The sequence below is a fragment of the Oryctolagus cuniculus genome, chromosome 9, assembly GCF_051225735.1.
Source record: "Oryctolagus cuniculus isolate XC-2025 breed Fujian yellow rabbit chromosome 9, ASM5122573v1, whole genome shotgun sequence".
NCBI lineage: Eukaryota > Metazoa > Chordata > Mammalia > Lagomorpha > Leporidae > Oryctolagus > Oryctolagus cuniculus.
Window position 1 is genome coordinate 117,038,431 of NC_142875.1, and position 19,423 is coordinate 117,057,853.

The following is a 19,423-nucleotide window of genomic DNA, read 5'->3' on the forward strand; positions in this document are numbered from 1 at the left end:
GATGCACTGAGTGTCAGGGTCTATGCTAAGTAGTCAAACCTTTGATACCTGGCACGCAACCCACAAACAGGAAAAGCCTTCCGCGTGCTTCCGAGCAAACAGCTTTCCCTTTCCAAACGATGCCCAACAGCTCTTCTAAAACAAAGCTCAGAGGCTGCGTTTTGTTGTTCTAAAAGACCGAGCGAGCAACTCGAGGCGGGGGGGCTGCGGGGATCTTTCCGCTCCCCGCCAGTCGCGCCCCGCGGGCTGCGAAGCCGCGGGCAAAGCCCCGGGGGCACGACGCGTCTTTATCGATCCCGGAACCCCGGGCCGGAGCGCGGGGGCGGCGGCGCGGGAGGGGCGCGGCGCCGCTCGCCCAGCCCCCCGAGCGCGCGGCGGGGCGGCGGGCCGGGGCGGTCGCGGAGGATGCGGAGGGGCGGCGACGCGGGCCGGACCCAGCCCGGGCGGCGGGGCGGGCGGCGCCCGAGGGGGTAGGGCGCGCGCGGGGGCGCGCCGGGCCGGGGAGGCGCGCTCCGGCCGCGCTCGCTCCGCGCTCCCTCCGCTCGTTTGCTCGCTCCCTCCTCCCTCGCCAGCCGCGGCGGCAGCAGGAGAAGGCGGCGGCGGCGGCGGCGGCGGCTGGGGATCAGACATGGCGGCGGATCTGAACCTGGAGTGGATCTGCTCCCTGCCCCGGTCCTGGACTTACGGGATCACCAGGGGCGGCCGAGTCTTCTTCATCAAGTAAAGAGCCGGGGTCGGCGCGGGGGGCCCTGAGGGGACGGCAGGGAGGGCGGGCGGGCGGGCGGCTGGCGTGAGCGGGGCGCGGGAGCCGGGGTCTGTGCCCCCCGCAGCCCCCTCGGCTCGCTCGCGTACCCCCCGATTCACGCTCGGTCTCCGGCGCTTCTCTCCCCCCACCCTGCAGCGAGGAGGCCAAAAGCACCACCTGGCTGCACCCGGTCACCGGCGAGGCCGTGGTCACCGGACACCGGCGGCAGAGCACAGGTAACGCCGACCCGGCCGGGCCCGAGCGGAGTTGGGCTTCGCCGGGAGGAGGCGGCAGAGCCCGGGCCGCCCGGCTCCCGGCAACCTGCCCCGAGCCGCGGCGCCGCGCGGCGGCGAGGTGGGGCGGAGGCCGGGCGGGGGCGGCCGCAGGTAGCGCGGGGCTGCCGGGGGCACTTCCTCCGGAGTGGCCGGGCGCCCTCTTTCTCCTCCGGACACCCTGAGGGGTCTCGGGTGGCCGTCTCCCCCCGTGCCCGGAATCACGAGTGTTCCTCGTGAGCCGCGCTCCTGCCCCGCGGCCGCCTGTGGGAAGTCCTCACCCGCTGCCCCCTGCACCCGGGACCCCCGCCGCCCGGCCGCCGGGGCAGCGAGCCCACCGCCTCCCACCGCGCAGCTGCCTTCTCCTCCTTTCTCCTGGGTGGGTGGGTGGGTGGTGGAGGAGAGGACTTGGGGGGCCGCGGTCCTGCTGGTGACAGGGGGCGGCTCGAGGGACGCGGGAGGGAGGAGGCGTTCGCAGCCGCGCTTGCTGGGGATCGGATTGAAAGTCCCCGGCGGCTGCCGCGGCCGCCAGGAGGCGGTGGGCGTGCGAGGGGGCGGCCCGCGGGGTGGGCGTCCGGGCGGGCCCTCGTTGGCGGGGCTCGGCGCGGGGCAGGAACGCGCGCCCCTGGGGCTGCTTGGGTGGCAGGCGGGCGTGAGGGCTCCCTCCGAGGAGTTGGGCGCTCTGCAGTTCCCCGGCCGGTCTGGCTTTCTTTTGTCAGTCTTTGTTTACATTCGCGGAACTTGTTTGTCTCTGAAATGGAACATGTGTTCGCTGCCTGGCCGGCCCCTGCGAAGAGGCGCCCGGGCGGTCGGGGTCGAAGGCGAGCCGGGGCCCAGCGGTCTTGCAGAGCGAGCTGCCCTCCCGGCTACTTTTCTCTCTGTGCCTGCCTTTGCTGTTCCGCGCTGGAGTTCAGCGAAGTGACTGATGTCTCACCCGATTTGCAGAAAGGCTGGTGTAGCCAGCATGAGGAGGTTGCGATTTTAGGGCATTTCTGACTAATAGCACCTTCCTGCCTCTCTTAATTAACCCTCCTTGCCTTTGCTGTACCTTTTGGGTGTATTTTGGACAGTCAGAAACTTAGGTCACACAAGACAGTATGACGTGTAGATCGCTCACCCTAATAACCCTGTGGAATCATTTCCTGCTTATATAGGTTGCGTGCTGTATGTCAATGTGACCTAATTAACCCCCATGGATTTGATAGCATTCACATCACTGGAAAAATGTTATTCTTCTATGTGATTTTTACATTAATTTTTCCCCCGGTTTGGTTTACTTCGCTTGGACCCTGTGGTTTTGTACACACAGCAATGGCTTTTTTATTTCTGAGAGGTATTATGACTAAATCCTACCCACTTGTCATTGCAAAGTAATATGTAGCACGGAAGGAGCTGCGTTCGCCCGCATCATTCCTGAGTTTATTACTTGAGGCTTCATGTCTCTTAAGGTGTTCAGAAACACACACGTGGAAGTATTGGGGTCAGATTCCTTTGCACTAATTAAGTCCATAGGAAGTTTTTCTCATTGGTGACACTTCTTGGATGAATTCATTTATGCAGGTGAAAAATAGGGTCTTAAATAAAGGCAGTTATCTAAGGGGTGCTGCCTGTTAGCCCGGTCTGGATTTTTGCCAGCCAGTGATGGGTATTTTACCTGATGTTAGAAGGCTGGCCTTTATGTTTTTGGGTGCCATGACTCTCCATCTCGATCGTGCCAAGTGTTTGTCACATCACATAATCTCTGATGTTGCTGATGCTTTCCTGGTGGCTTGAAATCTGAATTGCCATTTTTCCAACCATGATGTTATGTCTACCATTAATTTTATTGCCAATCTAATACTTTTTAAATTCACATACCTTCTTAAATGCAAATACATTATGAAAATAAAACATTTGTCTATCCCGTTTAAGAAATATTAATGGTAATATGTATGTGTTTTTTAGATTTGCCTACTGGCTGGGAAGAAGCATATACTTTTGAAGGTGCCAGATACTATATAAAGTGAGTTTTTTGATTTTGCCTTTTTCCTTGGTAATTTGAATGCTGTGATTCATCTTCAGATGAAGAATTGTATATCCAGATGTGATCATGATTTTGTAACATTTATCCAATAATGGTGACTGGATCTATATTTTATATAGTATTGGAATTTGGGGAGAAAAAAATGGCATTCTTGGTTTTATTATTTTCTTGGATTTTCACTGATTTATTGACTTGGGAAAGAGATTGTTCATGGCTACAATGAGATGTTTTGGTGCTTCTCTGTGTATTCTTGGGTAATAGAACACTCTAGTCTTTTATGTAACTGTGGTACATAAAAGTTTTAGTCCTTGATTATCTGTGCTAAGAAATATCAAACAAAAAACTATCTTTGCATTGCGTCGCCATCTGATTTTTTCCTTTTCATTGAATTCTGTTCTTGTGTATTTTGACCAGAGCTGTTAATCAGTAACAAAAGTGACGTAAAGCTAGGTACAGCCTGATGAACGATGACAGAGCAGGAGTAAAAACAAATGGAATTAAATGCTGACTGTTTCACAAGCATATTTTGGAACACTTTTGATTTTGATTCAGTTTGTTTGAATATGTGTAAAAGGCTTTCAGTAGAGCTTGAGAGGTGACCAATCAATTCCAGCCTTAAAACCAATTCTATATAATGTGGAACTAATTTCCATTCAAATTTAAGTTGGTAGTGCTTGGAGATGGATATAGTCCTGGGCATCAAAATTATGTGGGAAAAATTTTAATCCCCTAGAGGAATGATAAAGTTGGTTTTAATCTTTGTTTTATATTAAAATCTGTTTACTTAAGAGCTTTGTTTTTGTTGTTTAAAATTATTTGTTGAATATTAAGGAAGTGGGTCTTGAAAGAAAATGCTTAGTATAGGATTTGACTCAGACTTTTTTTTTTTAAATAATAGCACATAGCTGACTAAATGTACCTTTATTTCATCTGGCCTAATAAGTTATTTTTACTAAATGAGATTTTTAGGAAGATGGCATTCTTTCACTAAATTGCAATGACTATATGGTTCTTTAAGTTTTTAGAAGAATATTTATATAAAATGCCAAGAGATGTTAGGGGTGCTTGCTTTTTCAATATAGAAATACACAGTGCAGAAGATATAGGGGCAGAGATTTTTTATGCTATGGTTCTTCTCTGGATTTTTTTTATTAAATCTTTTGTTGGGTGATTGCTCTGTTTGTTACTGGATGTCCTAACAAGAGGAGTAAGGTTCAGTCACCGGGTTATTTTCATTAAAGTGACCAAATGAGTTTGTATTGCCATGAAAAAGGATGCTTTCTATTTCTGGACATAGTATTCATATTCTGAATAAAGAGTTTTTTTATGAGTTCATTTATTTGGTGTAATTTCAGCTACTGTCCATGAAGACTAACTTATAAGAATAGGGGTGGGTAGCTTAAGTTCTCAGTAATATGTTAATTTCTGTGAATGTGTACATTTTCAGATGACTGTTTATTTGGCAGTACAGAATGTTATTCTATGTGAGCTAAATGTGTATGCTTTAATTTGGAGCTGAACTGTTAGAAAGTCTGAGTTTGCTTTTGTCTTACCATTTTGATTGGATTTTATTTTATGTTGACTTAAATTAGAATCTTATAAACATCTTTTTTTAAATTTATTTATTTGGAAGGTGGAGTTACAGAGAAGAAGAGGGAGAGAGAGAGAGAGAGAGAGAGGTCTTCCATTCGCTGGTTCATTCCCCAAATGGCCACAATGGCCAGAGCTGTGCTGATCTGAAGCCAGAAGCCAGGAGCCAGGAGCTTCTTCCAGGTCTTTCGTGTGGGTACAGTGCCCAAAAGCTTGGGCCATCTTCCACTTCTTTCCCAGGCCATAGCAGAGAGATAGATTGGAAGTGGAGCAGCTGGGACTTGAAACGGCGCCTATATGGGATGCCAGCACTGCAGGCTGGGGCTTTAACCTACTGTACCACAGTGCTGTCCCCTACTTAGAATCTTACTTGAGGGTTGTGCCTAAGTTTCTCAAGAAAATTAGGAAGTATTCAGAAAGCTATAGTAATTTAACTTTGAAGATATTTTAAAGCTAGCGGGTCTTAATCATCTGGACAATATTTGTGTCCAGAAGTAACAATAAATAATTTTTATTATGAAAGTAATTTGTGACCTTGAGCATAATAAACTTCTTTCAAGTAAATTAACCATTAACAAATATATGACTTAATGAATGCTGAGTAGGACAGCTCTTCCTCTCTGAGTTTTTAGTCTGAAACTGAGTTCTTTTAAGATAAGATAAATCTCAAATGCAGGCTATAATTTCCTGGAAACCTTTGACTTACTTGTATTATTAAATTAGGGATGCTTTATCATTTCAGTAATAGGGGCACTACTTTTATCTTTTTTTAAAGATATCTTTTTTTTTAAAGATTTTATTTATTTATTTGAGAAGTAGAGTTACAGACAGAGGAAGAGGCAGAGAAAAGATCTTCCATCCGCTGGTTCACTCCCCAATTGGCCGCAATGGCCCGAGCTGATCCTATCCAAAGCCAGGAGCCAGGAGCTTCCTCCAGGTCTCCCACGTGGGTGCTGGGGCCCATGCACGTGGGCCATCTTCCTCTGCTTTACCAGGCCATATCAGAGAGCTGGATGGGAAGAGGAGCAGCCAGGACTTGAGCCGGTGCCCATATGGGATTTTGGCTTAAGACACTACACCACAGCATTGGCCCCGCACTACTTTTATCTTATACTTCGCAATGTCCAGAATGTTTTCTCATGTATTCTCAAATCTGAATCTCCATTTAATTATGGAAATAGTCAGGGGAGTTACCATTTCCACTGTCACACCACAAAGTACAACAGAACCATGCCTTTGGAATTTATCCTCTGCAAAGACAGCACAGTGAGAAACAGCAGGACCATGAACTATATTTAGAATTCAGGCAAGAGTAGAAAAGCTTAGGAGTCTGCAGTAGGCAAGTGATAAGTGTTGGTGGATATATGCTTTCATTTCTTGTTGCTTTCTTAGATGAGGAAAGATTATTGATCTCATCAGAGAAGCAGGTGATAGATGATAATGCTCCTGGGAAAGCAGTACGTGATGTTCCAAGTGCTGGGGCGCCTGCCACCCTTGTAGGGTACCGAGGTGGGATTGCGGTGTTCCGGCTTTTGCCTGGCCCCATACAGTATGGTCATTTGGGGAGTAAACCAGCAGATGGAAGATCTCTCTCTGTCCCTCTCTCTTTGTAACTCTGCCTTTCAATTCTTTTGTTTTAAAAGAAGAAGAAGAAGAAGAAATTAAAATGGTCAACAAACTAAAATATATATATACATATACATATATATATATATGATCCTTCTAGCTGTCTTAGTCCTGTGCTCTGGAGGCTCCTGTAGCCAGAGGGAGACCTGCAGAGCTTGAGTTGTTTCTGCTTTGGCTCCCAAGTACATTTACGTCTCCCGTTACTCCTCTCCTGAAGGAATGCTGCTTGTTCACAGCGGCAGGTTGGCTGCACCTCACTTGGCTAATCCTCCGCCTGCGACGCTGGCACCCCAGGTTCTAGTCCTGGTTGGGGCGCCGGATTCTGTCCCGGTTGCTCCTCTTCCAGTCCAGCTCTCTGCTGTGGCCCGGGAAGGCAGTGGAGGATGGCCCAAGTGCTTGGGCCCTGTACCCGCATGGGAGACCAGGAGGAAGCACCTGGCTCCTGGCTCCGGATCGGCGCAGCGCCAGCCATAGTGGCCATTTGGGGGCTGAACCAACGGAAGGAAGACCTTTCTCTCTGTCTCTCTCTCTCACTGTCTAACTCTGCCTGTCAATAAATAAATAAATAAATAAATAGAATTTTTAAAAAAATATTTTACCTTTGGAGAATATTTTGGTATTGACAGTTATTCTCTCAGTAGGTGGAGGAAGAGAACATACTCTTAACTGCAGTCTAGTGTTGAACTTCATGACTTTGGAGTTCAGTCTTCACATCTTTGGATTAGCCTAGCCAGAAAATGTGACTTCTAAATTCTTTCTCACTTGTGAATTTCTTTGAATTTTGTACTGTTCTTGAATTTTGCACTATTTACCTTTCCTATCCTTCTGAACTCGTATTCTCTATTTAAGCTTTGTGTAGCTAAGTGTGAAGTGCATAGTCCCAGAGTCGTGTTTCCTGTGTTTGTTGCTGCTTTCTATGCTTATTTCCTTGTAAAGTGTTTGTATACGTGTCTTCCCGCGGAGTCCTGTGGAAACAGGTAATCTTGCTAATGTCAGCAAAGGACTTGGTCAGAGTTAGAGTTGTATAGATTTGTGTTGGATAGTCAATTTACACACTTTTTAAAAAGTTTATTTATTTACTTATTTGAAAGGCTGAATGACAGGGAGGGACAAAGAGAGATCTTCTAACCACTGGTTCATTCTCCAGATATCTGCCACATCTGAGCCTGGGAACCAGGAACCCCATCTGGATCTCCCACAAGTGTTGCAGGGACTCAGCTGCTTGAATTGTCAGCTGTTCCCTCCCAGGCCTGTTAGCAGGAAGTTGGAGCAGAAGCAGAGGTGGGACTTGATCCTCGGCACTCAAATAGTGCCTGCCCCAATTGATGTACTTTCTGAAATCGATTTTTTTAAATACAAGTTTACAATTAGGTAACAAAATCTGTAATCCAGAAAATGTATTTACTTTATATCCATCTGACCAGAAATAATGGTAATTTATCTCTATTGATCCTAAAGATAAATGTTAAATATTTTAAATTTTTTCTAAAGTAATTTTTCAGTGTACCTTAAACTAGTTAGCTTCTAGATTATTTAGAGGTGTATATGTATGTAAATACACAGAGATTGAGTTTGACTTTTTTTTTTAAAGATTTTTTTATTTTGCCTGAAAGTCAGAGTTACAGAGAGAGAGAGAAAAAGTAAGAGGGAGAGAGGTCAGTCTTCCATCCGCTGGTTCACTTCCCACTTGGCCGCAATGGCCGGAGCTGCACCAATCTGAAGCCAGGAGCCAGTCTCTTCTTCCAGGTGCAGGGGCCCAAGGGCTTGGGCTGTCTTCTACTGCTTTCCCAGACCATAGCAGAGAGCCGGATCAGAAGGGGAGCAGCCAGGACATGAACCAGTGCCTGTATGGGATGCCAGCACTACAGGTAGAGGCTTAGCCTACTGCACCACAGTGCTGGCCCCCATATTGCTTTTTAAAACTGAAGTCATGCTATTTATCCATAGGAAGAATGCTGAAAGCAATCAGCAGATTTATAATTTATGAAATGTAGCTTTGAATGTGTCATATTCTTACTAGAAATTAAACAACGTGGCCCATAAAGTACAGAAGATAATCTGACACATTTGAGTTATGAAGCTTTTTGCTTACACCTTCAAAACTTTCCTTAATGAGTCTATAATGACAGGTCATGGTAGTTTAAAATGGATGTGTCATTGACTGTTCCTTTGTGCATCAAAGCTTTAAGATGGTTAAATTAAAGTGCCAAGTAGATCTTAAAGAGTACTCTCTGAATGGTGAGAAACTTTGTTCTGATTATTTAAAGATCATTGTCTTGTCTTATGCAGGATTGAGGATCAAAACAACGCTTGCATAGTAGTAAAATAGCATGCAAATTTTGTGAGGTTATACGAGTATTTTTATCCTGCCTTATTCTTAAATTTTAAATCCTGATTATTGAACTTCCTCTCAGAGAATGCAGACAGAGCAGTGTTTGTGGCTAATGAGTCTTCCTTTCAATATCTGAGGCAGTTGCATTGAATATAAACTGAGAATTCCAAACTCCTAGTGGGAAAGTCATTTAAGATTGTGAGGGAGAAAAAACATTTCTTCATAGATGCTACAATTTGAAATATGAATGAAGATGGGCAGTCTAATGTACTTCCATAGAATATTAGAATCCATGAACTGTGTATTTGATATTTTAAAATTATTTTGTACTCTAACGTTATAATTGAATTTTTAAAAATTTTTATTTATTTATTTGAGAGGCAGAGTTACAGAGAGAGACAGGGAGAGACTCAGAAAGGTCTTCCATCTGCTGATTCACTCCCCAAATAGCCGCAACGCCAGAGCTGGGCTGATCTGAAACCAGGAGCCAGGAGCTTCTTCCAGTCTCCCACTTGGGTGCAGGGGCCAAAGCACGTGGGCCATCAAGCAGGCAGCTGAATCGGAAGAGGAACAGCCAGAACACAAACCAGCACCCATATGGAGTGCCGGTTCCACAGGCAGAGGCTTAGCCTACTATACCACAGCGTCGGTCCCTATAACCAGAATTGATTAGTAGAGTAATACATTGCTTTAGAACAACTCATGGACATGATATTTCTTTTACATAATCATGAAAGAAGAGTTTTAGTCTGTAATATGTATTTTCTTACATATATAAAGCTCTTCTAATTCATCCAGCACAGCTAGAAATTCTGGTTTCAAACTTCAGAGAGTTTATTATAGAGAGAAAAACATACAGCATGTTAAAATGTGGAGATGGTGTGGGGAACATGGTCTGACTTAGTGCTAGGCACTCCTGCATAGCACTCAACTCATATAATCCTCTTAATGGCCTTTTTGTTACCTATTTATTTTCTTCTTTCTCTCTTTTTAAATGAAACTGAGGCTCACAGAGATAAGGACCTAGGTCATACAGCTTCAGTTTACTACTACGATTCAGATCATGGTCTCTCTAGACTTTCTCTGTGTCTGTATCTGTAGGGATCATAAGCAGGTTCTACAATACATGTCCCTCTTTAAGTCAGTTGTTTGGGACTAGAAGTGCACTATTTCATAAAACAAGCTTTGTAATTAGGTTAGTACTGACCAACTCACAGACCAAAGCTGGTTTAACCACCATCCCCCCTAGACTCTTGGCAGGTCCCAACAGTGTCCTTTTTTAAAAGATTTATTTATTTATTTTAAAGACAGAGCTACAGAGAAGCAGAGGCAGAGAGAGAGAGAGAAAGAGAAAGAGAGAGATGTCTTCCATCTGCTGGTTCACTCCCCAAATGGCTGCAATGGCCAGAGCTGGGCTAATCCAACGCCTGAAGCCAGGAGGCTCTTTTGGGTCTCCCATGCTGGTGCAGGAGCCCAAGCACTTGGGCCATCTTCTGCTGCTTTTCTAGGCCATAACAGAGAGCTGGATCAGAAGTGGAGTAGCCAGGACTAGAACCGGCACCAATATGGGGAGCCAGCGCCATACAAAGACTTTCCCTGCTATGCCACTGCGCCAGCCCTGCAAACATGTAATTTTAAACTGATTCTTCATCAAGGAAAAGCACAGACAACATGCCGTGACTGATAGGAAAGTTAGCATTAATAACTATCAGAACCATAAAATGCGTTTAGCGGTTCAGGGTTGGGGTCCCAGGACTTGCAGGCACAGTGAGCTTTGCTATGGACTCAGAATTCCACTTCTCTCAGCCCCAGGACCAATGTGCAGGACCAGGCCTGCTCAGTATCCCCTCATCATGGTTCCCTGGTAGCTGCATGCCTGGAATCTGGTCACCCTCTAAATTAGTGGTTATCTGTGACCATGCCGCAGGCTCCTAGTCTTCTAAGGAGTTACTTAAGTTAGGACAAGGGTGGGGCCGACATTGTGGGCCATCAGGGTAGCCTGCAGCTTCTGAGGCCCGCATCTTACATCATATCACCTGTTTGAGTCCTGGCTGCTCCCTCTTGGATCTGCCCCCCTGATAATATTCCTGGGAAGTCAGAGGAAGGTGGCCCAAGTCTTTGGGCCACTGTTGCCCATGTGGGAGACCTGGGTGGAGTTCTCTGGCTCCTGGCTTCAGCCTGGCCGAGCCCTGGCTGTTGGAGCCATTTTGGGGAGTGAACCAGTGGATGGAAGCTCTCTTCTCTGGTGAGTCTCACCACCCAAGTTGTTGGATTTTGAGAACACTTTTGGATTGCCTGTCCCCCACCTAATGTGGGTAGGTCCTTTGTCTCTTTTCAGATTCAGAGCTGGTATCTGTTGAGGAAGGGGAGGAAGCGTAGAGGAGGAAGAGGCAACAGGGCCTGGAAGAGTCAGAGGCCCCAGAGATGAGCCTGATACACATGCCTCTGCCTACCTACCCTTGTGCTCTGAAAGGCTTTCTCTCTGTTGACAGGTGCTCCTCTTCTGTGACCTTTTTGAGAAGTTCTGTGTGTGTGTGTGTGTGTGTGTGTGTGTGTGTAAGTTAAGAGTTAATGGTAAGAAGAAGTGGTGCCAGTTGTCTGTCAGTTGGTGTCATAAGAACTCAGAGGAGGAAGAAGTGATTTAGGTGGGCTGTTGTGGAAAGGCTTGAAGGAAAATGTGGGAGTTGAACCAGACCTGGGGCCATGGATGTGACTCAGATGGGTTGATATAAACGACTAGTAGGACAAATTCATGGAAGTGGGAGCTCATATGATGTGTTCAGTCAGGAGTGATGACTACTTTGCTGTAACGATGTGAGTGAGAAGAAGCTAGGATGATGAGAGGTGTAAAGACTTGTTAGTGACGCGGCTTGGAGCTGCACTTATCTGGGCTTCTCATGCCAGCGTGGGATTTTTATTTGCTAGGCAAGTCATTGTGTATTTTTTTTTTTTTTTTGGTATAATGTTAATAACATAAAAGGAAGCTTTTAGGCAGCATGGATTAGATGAGGCAAACCTGGGGTCAGAAGACCAGTACTAAGGCTGTTGCCATTATCTGGGAGTTAGTTGCTTAAATTATGTTGGTGACAGAAGGAATGGAAAGTAAGGAGGCCATGGATCACAGATATTAAAGAGGAGTTGACAGGCCTTTGGAATCTTGCTGAGCAAGGAGATTGACACAGAGGAAGAGGTCAGAAACTACCCAAAGCTTTTGTGTCTGAGTGGCTACAAGAATGATGGTCTGCTTGCCCAGCATAAGGGAGTGCGGGATTGGGGGGCCTTAGGTAAACATGTTAGTGGTGACTTGGCTTGTTGGCTACTTCTCAAGAGGACATAGAATATTTTAGGTGACTAAATTTGGCCTTCACAAAGGACCCCCAACATTATCTTCTATTCCTCCCTCACCAACAAGCAAACCTAACAATTCCAACTCCCTTCTCCCGAAAAACCCACCTCAGCCACTTAGGTGATCACCTGCCTATCTAGAGATCCAAGCTGGGAAATTCACATTCCTCCAAATACTCTTTCAACAAATTCTTCTTGAGTACTTACTGTATGCCAGGCACTTGAGGCTTTATGAACAAAACAGACGTGGACCCTACTCTCATATTGTGAAATTTAAATATTCTTTTCATGTGATGTGATCCATCTCAATATGAATTAATAAATCAGCTGTTTCCCAAGACTGATGTGAGACAGATGGGAGCTGCTCAGAGGCCTGACTGTGAAGCCTGACCCATGAAAAATTAGAGAATGCAGCAGCCTGTGAGTCCTCATGAGAGTTAACTGGCCTTCACACCTTGCTACTGACCATCGTATTTCCATTTAAAAATATCCATGGTTCAACCCTTTTTTTTTTAGAAAGCTTCTATTTAATAAATATAAATTTTATAGGTACAACTTTTGGAATATAGTAGTTTTCCCCCCATACCCGCCCTCCCACCCCCAAACTGTCCCACCTCCTACTCCCTCTCTCATCCATTCTTCACTAAGATTCATTTTCAATTATCTTTATATGCAGAAGGTCAACTCTATACTAAGTAAACACTTCAGTAGTTTGCACCCACACAGACACACAAAGTATAAAGCACTGTTTGAAGACAAGTTATACTGTCAATTCTCATAGTACAGCTCATTGAGGACAGAGTTCTGACATGTGGAGCAAGTGCACAGTAACTCCTGTTGTTGACTTAACAATCGACACTCTTTATTTATGATGTCCATGATGACCCAAGGCTCCTGTCATGAGCCACCAAGGCCATGGAAGTCCCTTGAGTCCATAAACTCCGTCAGTATTGAGACAGGGCCATAAGCAAAGTGGAAGTCCCCCTCCCCTAGAGAAAAGTCCATCCCTCTTTGATGGCCCCTTCTTTCCACTGGGATCCCACTCAGATCCTTCGTGTAGATAATTTTTTTGCAACAGTGTCTTGGCTTTCCATGCCCCAAATGCTCCTATGGGCTTTTCAACCAGATCGTGGTTCAACCTTGAGCTGAATTAATTACTGAGGATCCAGGAACACAAGGAGATAATGAGGTTTGTGCCATCATGAATAATGTGGGTAAAAACCAGCATAGACCCAATCTTAAAAACACTGAAATCAGTGGGGCCCATAGAAACCTGGGAGAAACAGAAAGTGGTCCTCATGGGAACCAGGGGACAGACGTTTCTCAGCCACCTGGGAGCTCACGGACCACGTGGGAGTTGCTCTCTGTAGAGGCCAGGAGCTTTGGAAGCACTGGGTACCTGGACAGTTAGCCCCAGGAAGCACCAGGGTGGACAGTTAGCCCCAGGAAGCACCAGGTTGGACAGTTAGCCCTAGGAATGCAGAGGCAGTCTCGAAATCATCTCTGCATTCCCAGTGGTGGCTCGTGACGGCAATGAAGAAGACCTGGAACAGATCATCAGATAAACGAGATTGTTTTATCTACGTGTGCACCTTGCGGAGTGTTTTTGCCTTCACACCTGTCTGCTGGTCAGGACCTTTACCACTGCAAGTGCCAGTGACGCGAAGCCAACTCATGTAAGCGAAAAGGACAAAGTGATTTTTCTCACTACAGTTTCGGCGGTGACACCAGTGGATTCTGTCTGTGGGGCCCTTCCTCACCCACCTTTCCTTTTTTGCTGCAGAAAGCTTCTTTCCACTTAACCAGAAAAATAGTTGCCCACAGCCCTCAAATCACAGTCTTTTAGCTTTTTAGCCCAAAAGATAAGATTCCTGTTCTAGTTCTGAATCTAAAAATCTTACTGGTGGACAAGGACTTTGTCCACCTTGGGTCACGCGTCCATTGCTGGAGCAGACTGGCTTACTAGTCTTGAGCCATTGTTCTTAGCTGGAGCCAAGATACTGATCCTGGCAAGCTCTCTGGGGCATGTGATCAGCAAAGCCCAAGTCAGCACAGGGCAGCAGAGTGCGAAAGCCTGAAAGATCTGTTCTCTGCTGCTCCTCCCTGGAAATGTGATGCGAGATGCCTAAAGACCAGGAGGACAGTGAACCTGAGCACTGTGAACTTCTGAGAAGGGAAACTTCTGGTGGAGTCTCACTGTGATAGATGGAGAATCATCTGTGGTAAGGCCAGGGTTTCCTTCGGATGCTTCCAGTTACAGGAGTGGTGCCAGGGCTTTAGTACAGTGGCACAGCTTGCTGGCTATATATGATCTGTATAGGTGGGTTTTTGTTTTTCATCTCCTTTCCAAATGCCTTGGATTTTTTACACATACTATTTCTTTGATAGACATGATCTAAGAGGAGACTTGCCTTTGAGGTGAAAATAGTTTTGGTCTTCATATTGAGTTAATTCCAGCAGCCTCTGCTGAAGTTGATTGAAGGTGTATACAATACTAATTTTATCGTCTTTTTTCTTAAAGATTATTTATTTGAAAGGCAGAGAAAGAGAGAGGTCTTCCATTTGCTGATTCACTCCCCAAATGACCTCGGCAGCCAGGGTTGGGCCAATCCAAAGCCAGGAGCCTGGAGATTCTTCTGGGTCTCCCACACAGGCGCAGGGGCCCAAAGACTTGGACCATCTTCCACTGCTTTCCCAGGCCATGGTAGAGAGCTGGATCAGAAGTGGCACAGCCGGGACTCAAGTGAGTGCCCATATAGGATACGGGCACTGCAGGCAGTGACTTTACCCACTATGCCACAGCACCAGCCCCTTTATTAAGTCTTATAAAACTGTTCAACCTAAAACTTGCACTCAGTAAAATAGGGCAGTATGACAAAATTTTGAAAAGAAATGAGGAATTCCTTGCTCACTGCACAGTAGAAAGAAATGATACAGTGAAAGTAACATGTTAAATTTAGTATAAACTTTTTTCTCTGTTGAAAATTAATCTCTTAATACTTTATTTATTCTGAGAAAGCTGTTCTATCGCTGAATATAGATTTGTTCTAATATTGATTTTTATTGTACATATTTACAACATAAAACACAATGTTTCAATAAGTGTATGCATAAGGAAATAGTTATTACAGTCAAGCCAACTAACATACCCAACATTTCACATCATTACTCCCTCGTGTTTTGTGGTGAGAGCACCTAAAATCTACTGTCAACTAAGTTGCAGCCTACCATACAGTATCATCAGCTGTAGACCTGCTGCTGCACGAGTGTATCAGCTCCTTGGATTTAACAGGTCCTGCTGCTACCTTGAACTGTTGACCTCTGTGATACCCCCTTCTACTCTCCATGTATTCGACTTTTTAAATAAAAGTTTCCATGTGTAAGTGATTTTACAGTATTTTCCTTTCTGTGTCTAGCTCATTTTACTTGTAATGTCTGCCAGATTCATTCTTATTGTCACAAAAGACAGGATCTCCCTTTTAAAAGCTGAATAGTATTCCATTACATTAAAATATTTTTCTGTGTGTAACTCTGACTTTCAAATAAATAAATAAATCTTTAAAAAAATTAATAAAACAAAATATTTCTTACTGATTTGAGAGACAGATAAAGAACTTTCATCCGCTGGTTCCGTCCTTGAATGCTGGACCGGGCAGAAGCTGAGAGCCAGGAACTCCATCCAAGTCTCCCACATGGAAGGCTGGGACTCGGCTAGTACAGGCGTCACCTGCTGCCTCCCAGGGCATCCCACTTGCTTTATCCATTCATCCTTTAGTGGACACTCAGGTCGTTTTCATGTCTTGCGTGTTTTTAATAATGCTGCAGGGAAAATGGGAGCACAGCTAGCTCTGCAGGGTGTGAATTTCATTTTGTTTGGGGGCAAGGCACGGGCTAGCTGGTTCATATGGCAGTCACATTTTTCATTTATCCAGGAGCTCTGTACTTTTTCTCATGATGGCCATACCAGTTTACATCCCTCCAAGCTGTGTGCCGAGGTCCTCTTTTTTGCACATCCTCACCAGTGCTTGTTTTCTTTTTTTTCTTATGATGATGGCATGGCATTTTTAAAAAGTGAACAAAAAAAAATCAGAGAATGATTCAAATCATTTCAAAACATAATGAGTGTATGTTTAGTCAGTTTACTCCTCTTGCAATCTGTTTTATAATGTGTATTTTTCTTATTATAGAAGTAATATATTTTGATCATAGAACATTTGAAAAACAGTTTAGTATAAAGACAAAGAAAATAAAAATCGCCCGCAGTCCACATGTAGAGAGAATTTCTGCTTCGCTTATGTGCATACTGTGTGTGTGTGTCATTATATGCATATATATTTTAAAGATTAGGATCTTTATGCTGCTACTATGTCAGATCCCATTTTCCCTAAACTTATGTTGTGTGTTCTCGTAACACAATATATTTACTCAATAGAAGATTTTTTTTTTTGACAGGCAGAGTGGACAGTGAGAGAGAGAGAGACAGGGAGAAAGGTCTTCCTTTACCATTGGTTCACCCTCCAATGGCCGCTGCGGCCGGCGCACCGCGCTGATCCAAAGCCAGGAACCAGGTGCTTCGCATGGTCTACCATGCAGGTTCAGGGCCCAAGCACTTGGGCCATCCTCCATTGCTTTCCCGGGCCACAGCAGAGAGCTGACCTGGAAGAGGGGCAACCGGGACTAGAACCCGGTGTGCCGGCGTCAATAGAAGATTTTTAATAACTATTATATATTCTATGAAAACATTATCATTCCTCTATTTTAAATCACTATGTTGTTTCCAACTTCCTGCTATGAGAAAAATTTTTATGTGAGCATTGTTGTATGGATGTCTAGAAGTAGAAATATTGGGAAAGAATAGGAGTTTTTTTTTAAGGTTCATTAGTTAACATTTTGCCAAATTTCCTTCTAAAAAATTTGTAGCAATTTATGTTGCCAACTTGCAGTATGTGAGGGCCTATTAGTGTCCCCACTTATTCACATTTGCAATAAGTGCTCTGGATTGGACAGATGGGGGAAAATTTTTTTAGAACAACTTAAGCAAAATAATGTACAGCATGGTTTTACATATATAACAAGCCCAAATAAATAAATAAATAGCTTCACTTACTAAAGCAAGTGAAAAAAGAAGCTTAATTGTTAACCTTTTTAGCCACCTCACACAATCCAGTTACTTGTAGTACAACTAAATGCTCGGATTAAGTTTTATGAGAGTGAGGCTTTCCAACCAACATCTTAACTGCCAGGCCAAATGTCTGATTCCTTATTTGGCTTTTTTTTTTTTTTTTAAGATTTATTTTTTTTGAAAGGCAGAGAGAGAGATCTTCCATCTACTGATTCACTCCCCAAATAGCCACAATGGCCAGAGCTGGGCCAATCCGAAACCAGGAGCCAGGAGCTTCTTGCAGGTCTCCCATGTGGGTGCAGGGACCCAAGCACTTGAGCCATCTGCTTTTCTCAGGCCACACCAGAGAGCTGGATCAGAAGTGGGACAGCCGAGTCTTGAACTGGCGCCCATATGAGTTGCTGGCAGTGCAGGCAGCCTTTCTACCTGCTACGTCGCAGCACTGGCTCCTCTTATTTGGCTTTTTAATTGTAATTTAATAATATATGTATTTGGTTTTCAAAACCATATTCCCTAGTTAAGAAAGTCTTGTAATTTAGGAGTTAGAAATCAGTGTCTTTGTGAAATACCCAGACAGTTATACTAAGGAGAGCTTTGTTTAAAGGAAGAGGAAAGTAACTTGTGCAGAGCTGTGAATAAGAGGCAGGAGAGAGCTTGAAAATACTGTCTAGGAGTGAAGAATTCAAAGTATTGTAACATTAGCGAAACTTTTGTAGGTGGGTAGGACTGAAGTTGGCGTGTGTTATTGTGTACCCAAGGAGAGACTATGAAAGGTGATTTGAATATAAGTGTTGCTGATATTTGAAAAAAATTTTAATAATTTTTCTAAAATGAATGAATATAACTGTGGGATAAATGATTATTATCAGTAAAGAAGGAAGGTGGGGAAAGAAAAGAACTGAACCTCTCATCATTAATGAAAGGGAATACAAAAATTGAGATTGCAACTGTTTAAATATGTAGGCTTGAGATGTTTTCAGTGTGTGAATGAATGCCCAGGCTCTGCAGAGGTGTTGGAAATTAGATGCTTTGAGGCATTCCCTGCCGGCTGGTGCAGACAGAGCCCATGACCAGTAGTGGCTTGAGTAGGCTGGGACTAAGAGCCGTGGGCGATGGGCCAAGCAGGGTCACATTCCTTCCGAACCCTCTCCTCTTCTTCCCTCTCATTTGATTCTCAGAACAACCCCACAGGGTAGAAATCAGGACAGGCCTAGTCCAGTTCAAGTCAATAAATCTTTTATGCTAACCGAGATCAATGGGAAGGGGAGGTAGCATGTATGCTTATTATACTTATTATATCTACGTTAAAACATCTATTGAACTCTTGGAGGAGGTAGAAGATTGGGCAAAAAACAATTCCTTTGTGAATTTGGTAAGATAAATGAATTTCTTAGAAATCATTCAAACTGGGAAATTTATGAGTATCAGAAAAGAATGAAAAGAGGACCAGAAAATAAACTACTTGCTTTATTCTTATACAGAAGACTCCCAGATCCTTTGAACACTGACCTAATGATTTGGATTTTTGCAATAGCAAATCACCCCTCCTTTATTCCTGGGAGTGATGTTTTATCCAGCTGGTGATACTTAGCAGGGATGCAAAAAGAAGCTCTAAGTTGGTAACAGGGCGTATTACTAGTAGGAGAAATAAAATCCTTTAGTAAGGTTCTCAATTCTTTCTGTGTTAATAGTTTCTATCTAGGCTACTATTTGAACCTCATTGCAGAAGAAGACCCCAAAATTAAAATATTTCACAATTATGGCTTCAATTCCTCAAAAACATGAGTGAAGAAACATATTATCAGAGTTGAAATGATGTGAATAATTATACTCTGGCTGTATCAGTTATTGATACATAACAAGCCATCCAAAAAACTCGGTTGGCTTAAAACAGTAAACTTTGTGTGTGTATTTGCCTGTATGTTCCCGGATTGGCTGGGCAGCTTTCCTAATTTTTTAAAATTTGTTTTCAGTTTTTATTTGAAAGGAAGAGAGACACACACAGAGAAAGACAGATAAACAGAGATATTCCATGCACTTGTTTACTCTCCCAAATGCCCCCCAACAGCCAAGCCTGAACCAGGCCAAAGCCAAGAACCTAGAACACAGACCAGCCAGTGGGAGTGACCCGAGTACTTAAGCTATCATCTCCTGACTTCCAGGGTGCACATTAGCAGGAAGCTGGAATCAGAATTTGAGCCAGAATTTCAACCCAGATATTTCAGTATAGAATGCTGGCATCTTAAATGGTGTCTTAATTGCTAAGCCAAACACCAACCCAATTTTTCCTGATTTCTCGTGGGCCTACATTTGCTTGAGATTGGCTGATCAGTAAGAGGCTTTGCTGTTGTTGGCTAGTCTCAGCTGA

The 19,423-nt window shown here is 44.4% G+C and overlaps 1 protein-coding gene across 25 annotated transcripts in view; it reads left to right on the top strand.

The window, feature by feature from the left end:
• Positions 1 to 367: 367 nt before the first annotated feature.
• PLEKHA5 (pleckstrin homology domain containing A5) overlaps positions 368 to 19,423 on the top strand; it is a 262,716-nt gene continuing 243,660 nt past the window's right edge. For 23 of the 25 annotated variants that reach the window (XM_051850800.2, XM_051850805.2, XM_051850810.3 and 20 more), the window contains exons 1-3: positions 405 to 720; positions 902 to 981; positions 2,962 to 3,019. In XM_051850800.2, coding sequence (XP_051706760.2) covers positions 629 to 720; positions 902 to 981; positions 2,962 to 3,019 — 230 coding nt within the window. In that variant the 5' untranslated portion in view covers positions 405 to 628. Of the gene's footprint in view, positions 721 to 901; positions 982 to 2,961; positions 3,020 to 7,403; positions 7,538 to 19,423 lie in introns of all 25 variants that reach the window. The other 2 variants (XM_089303897.1, XM_089303894.1) reach the window with 2 other exon arrangements.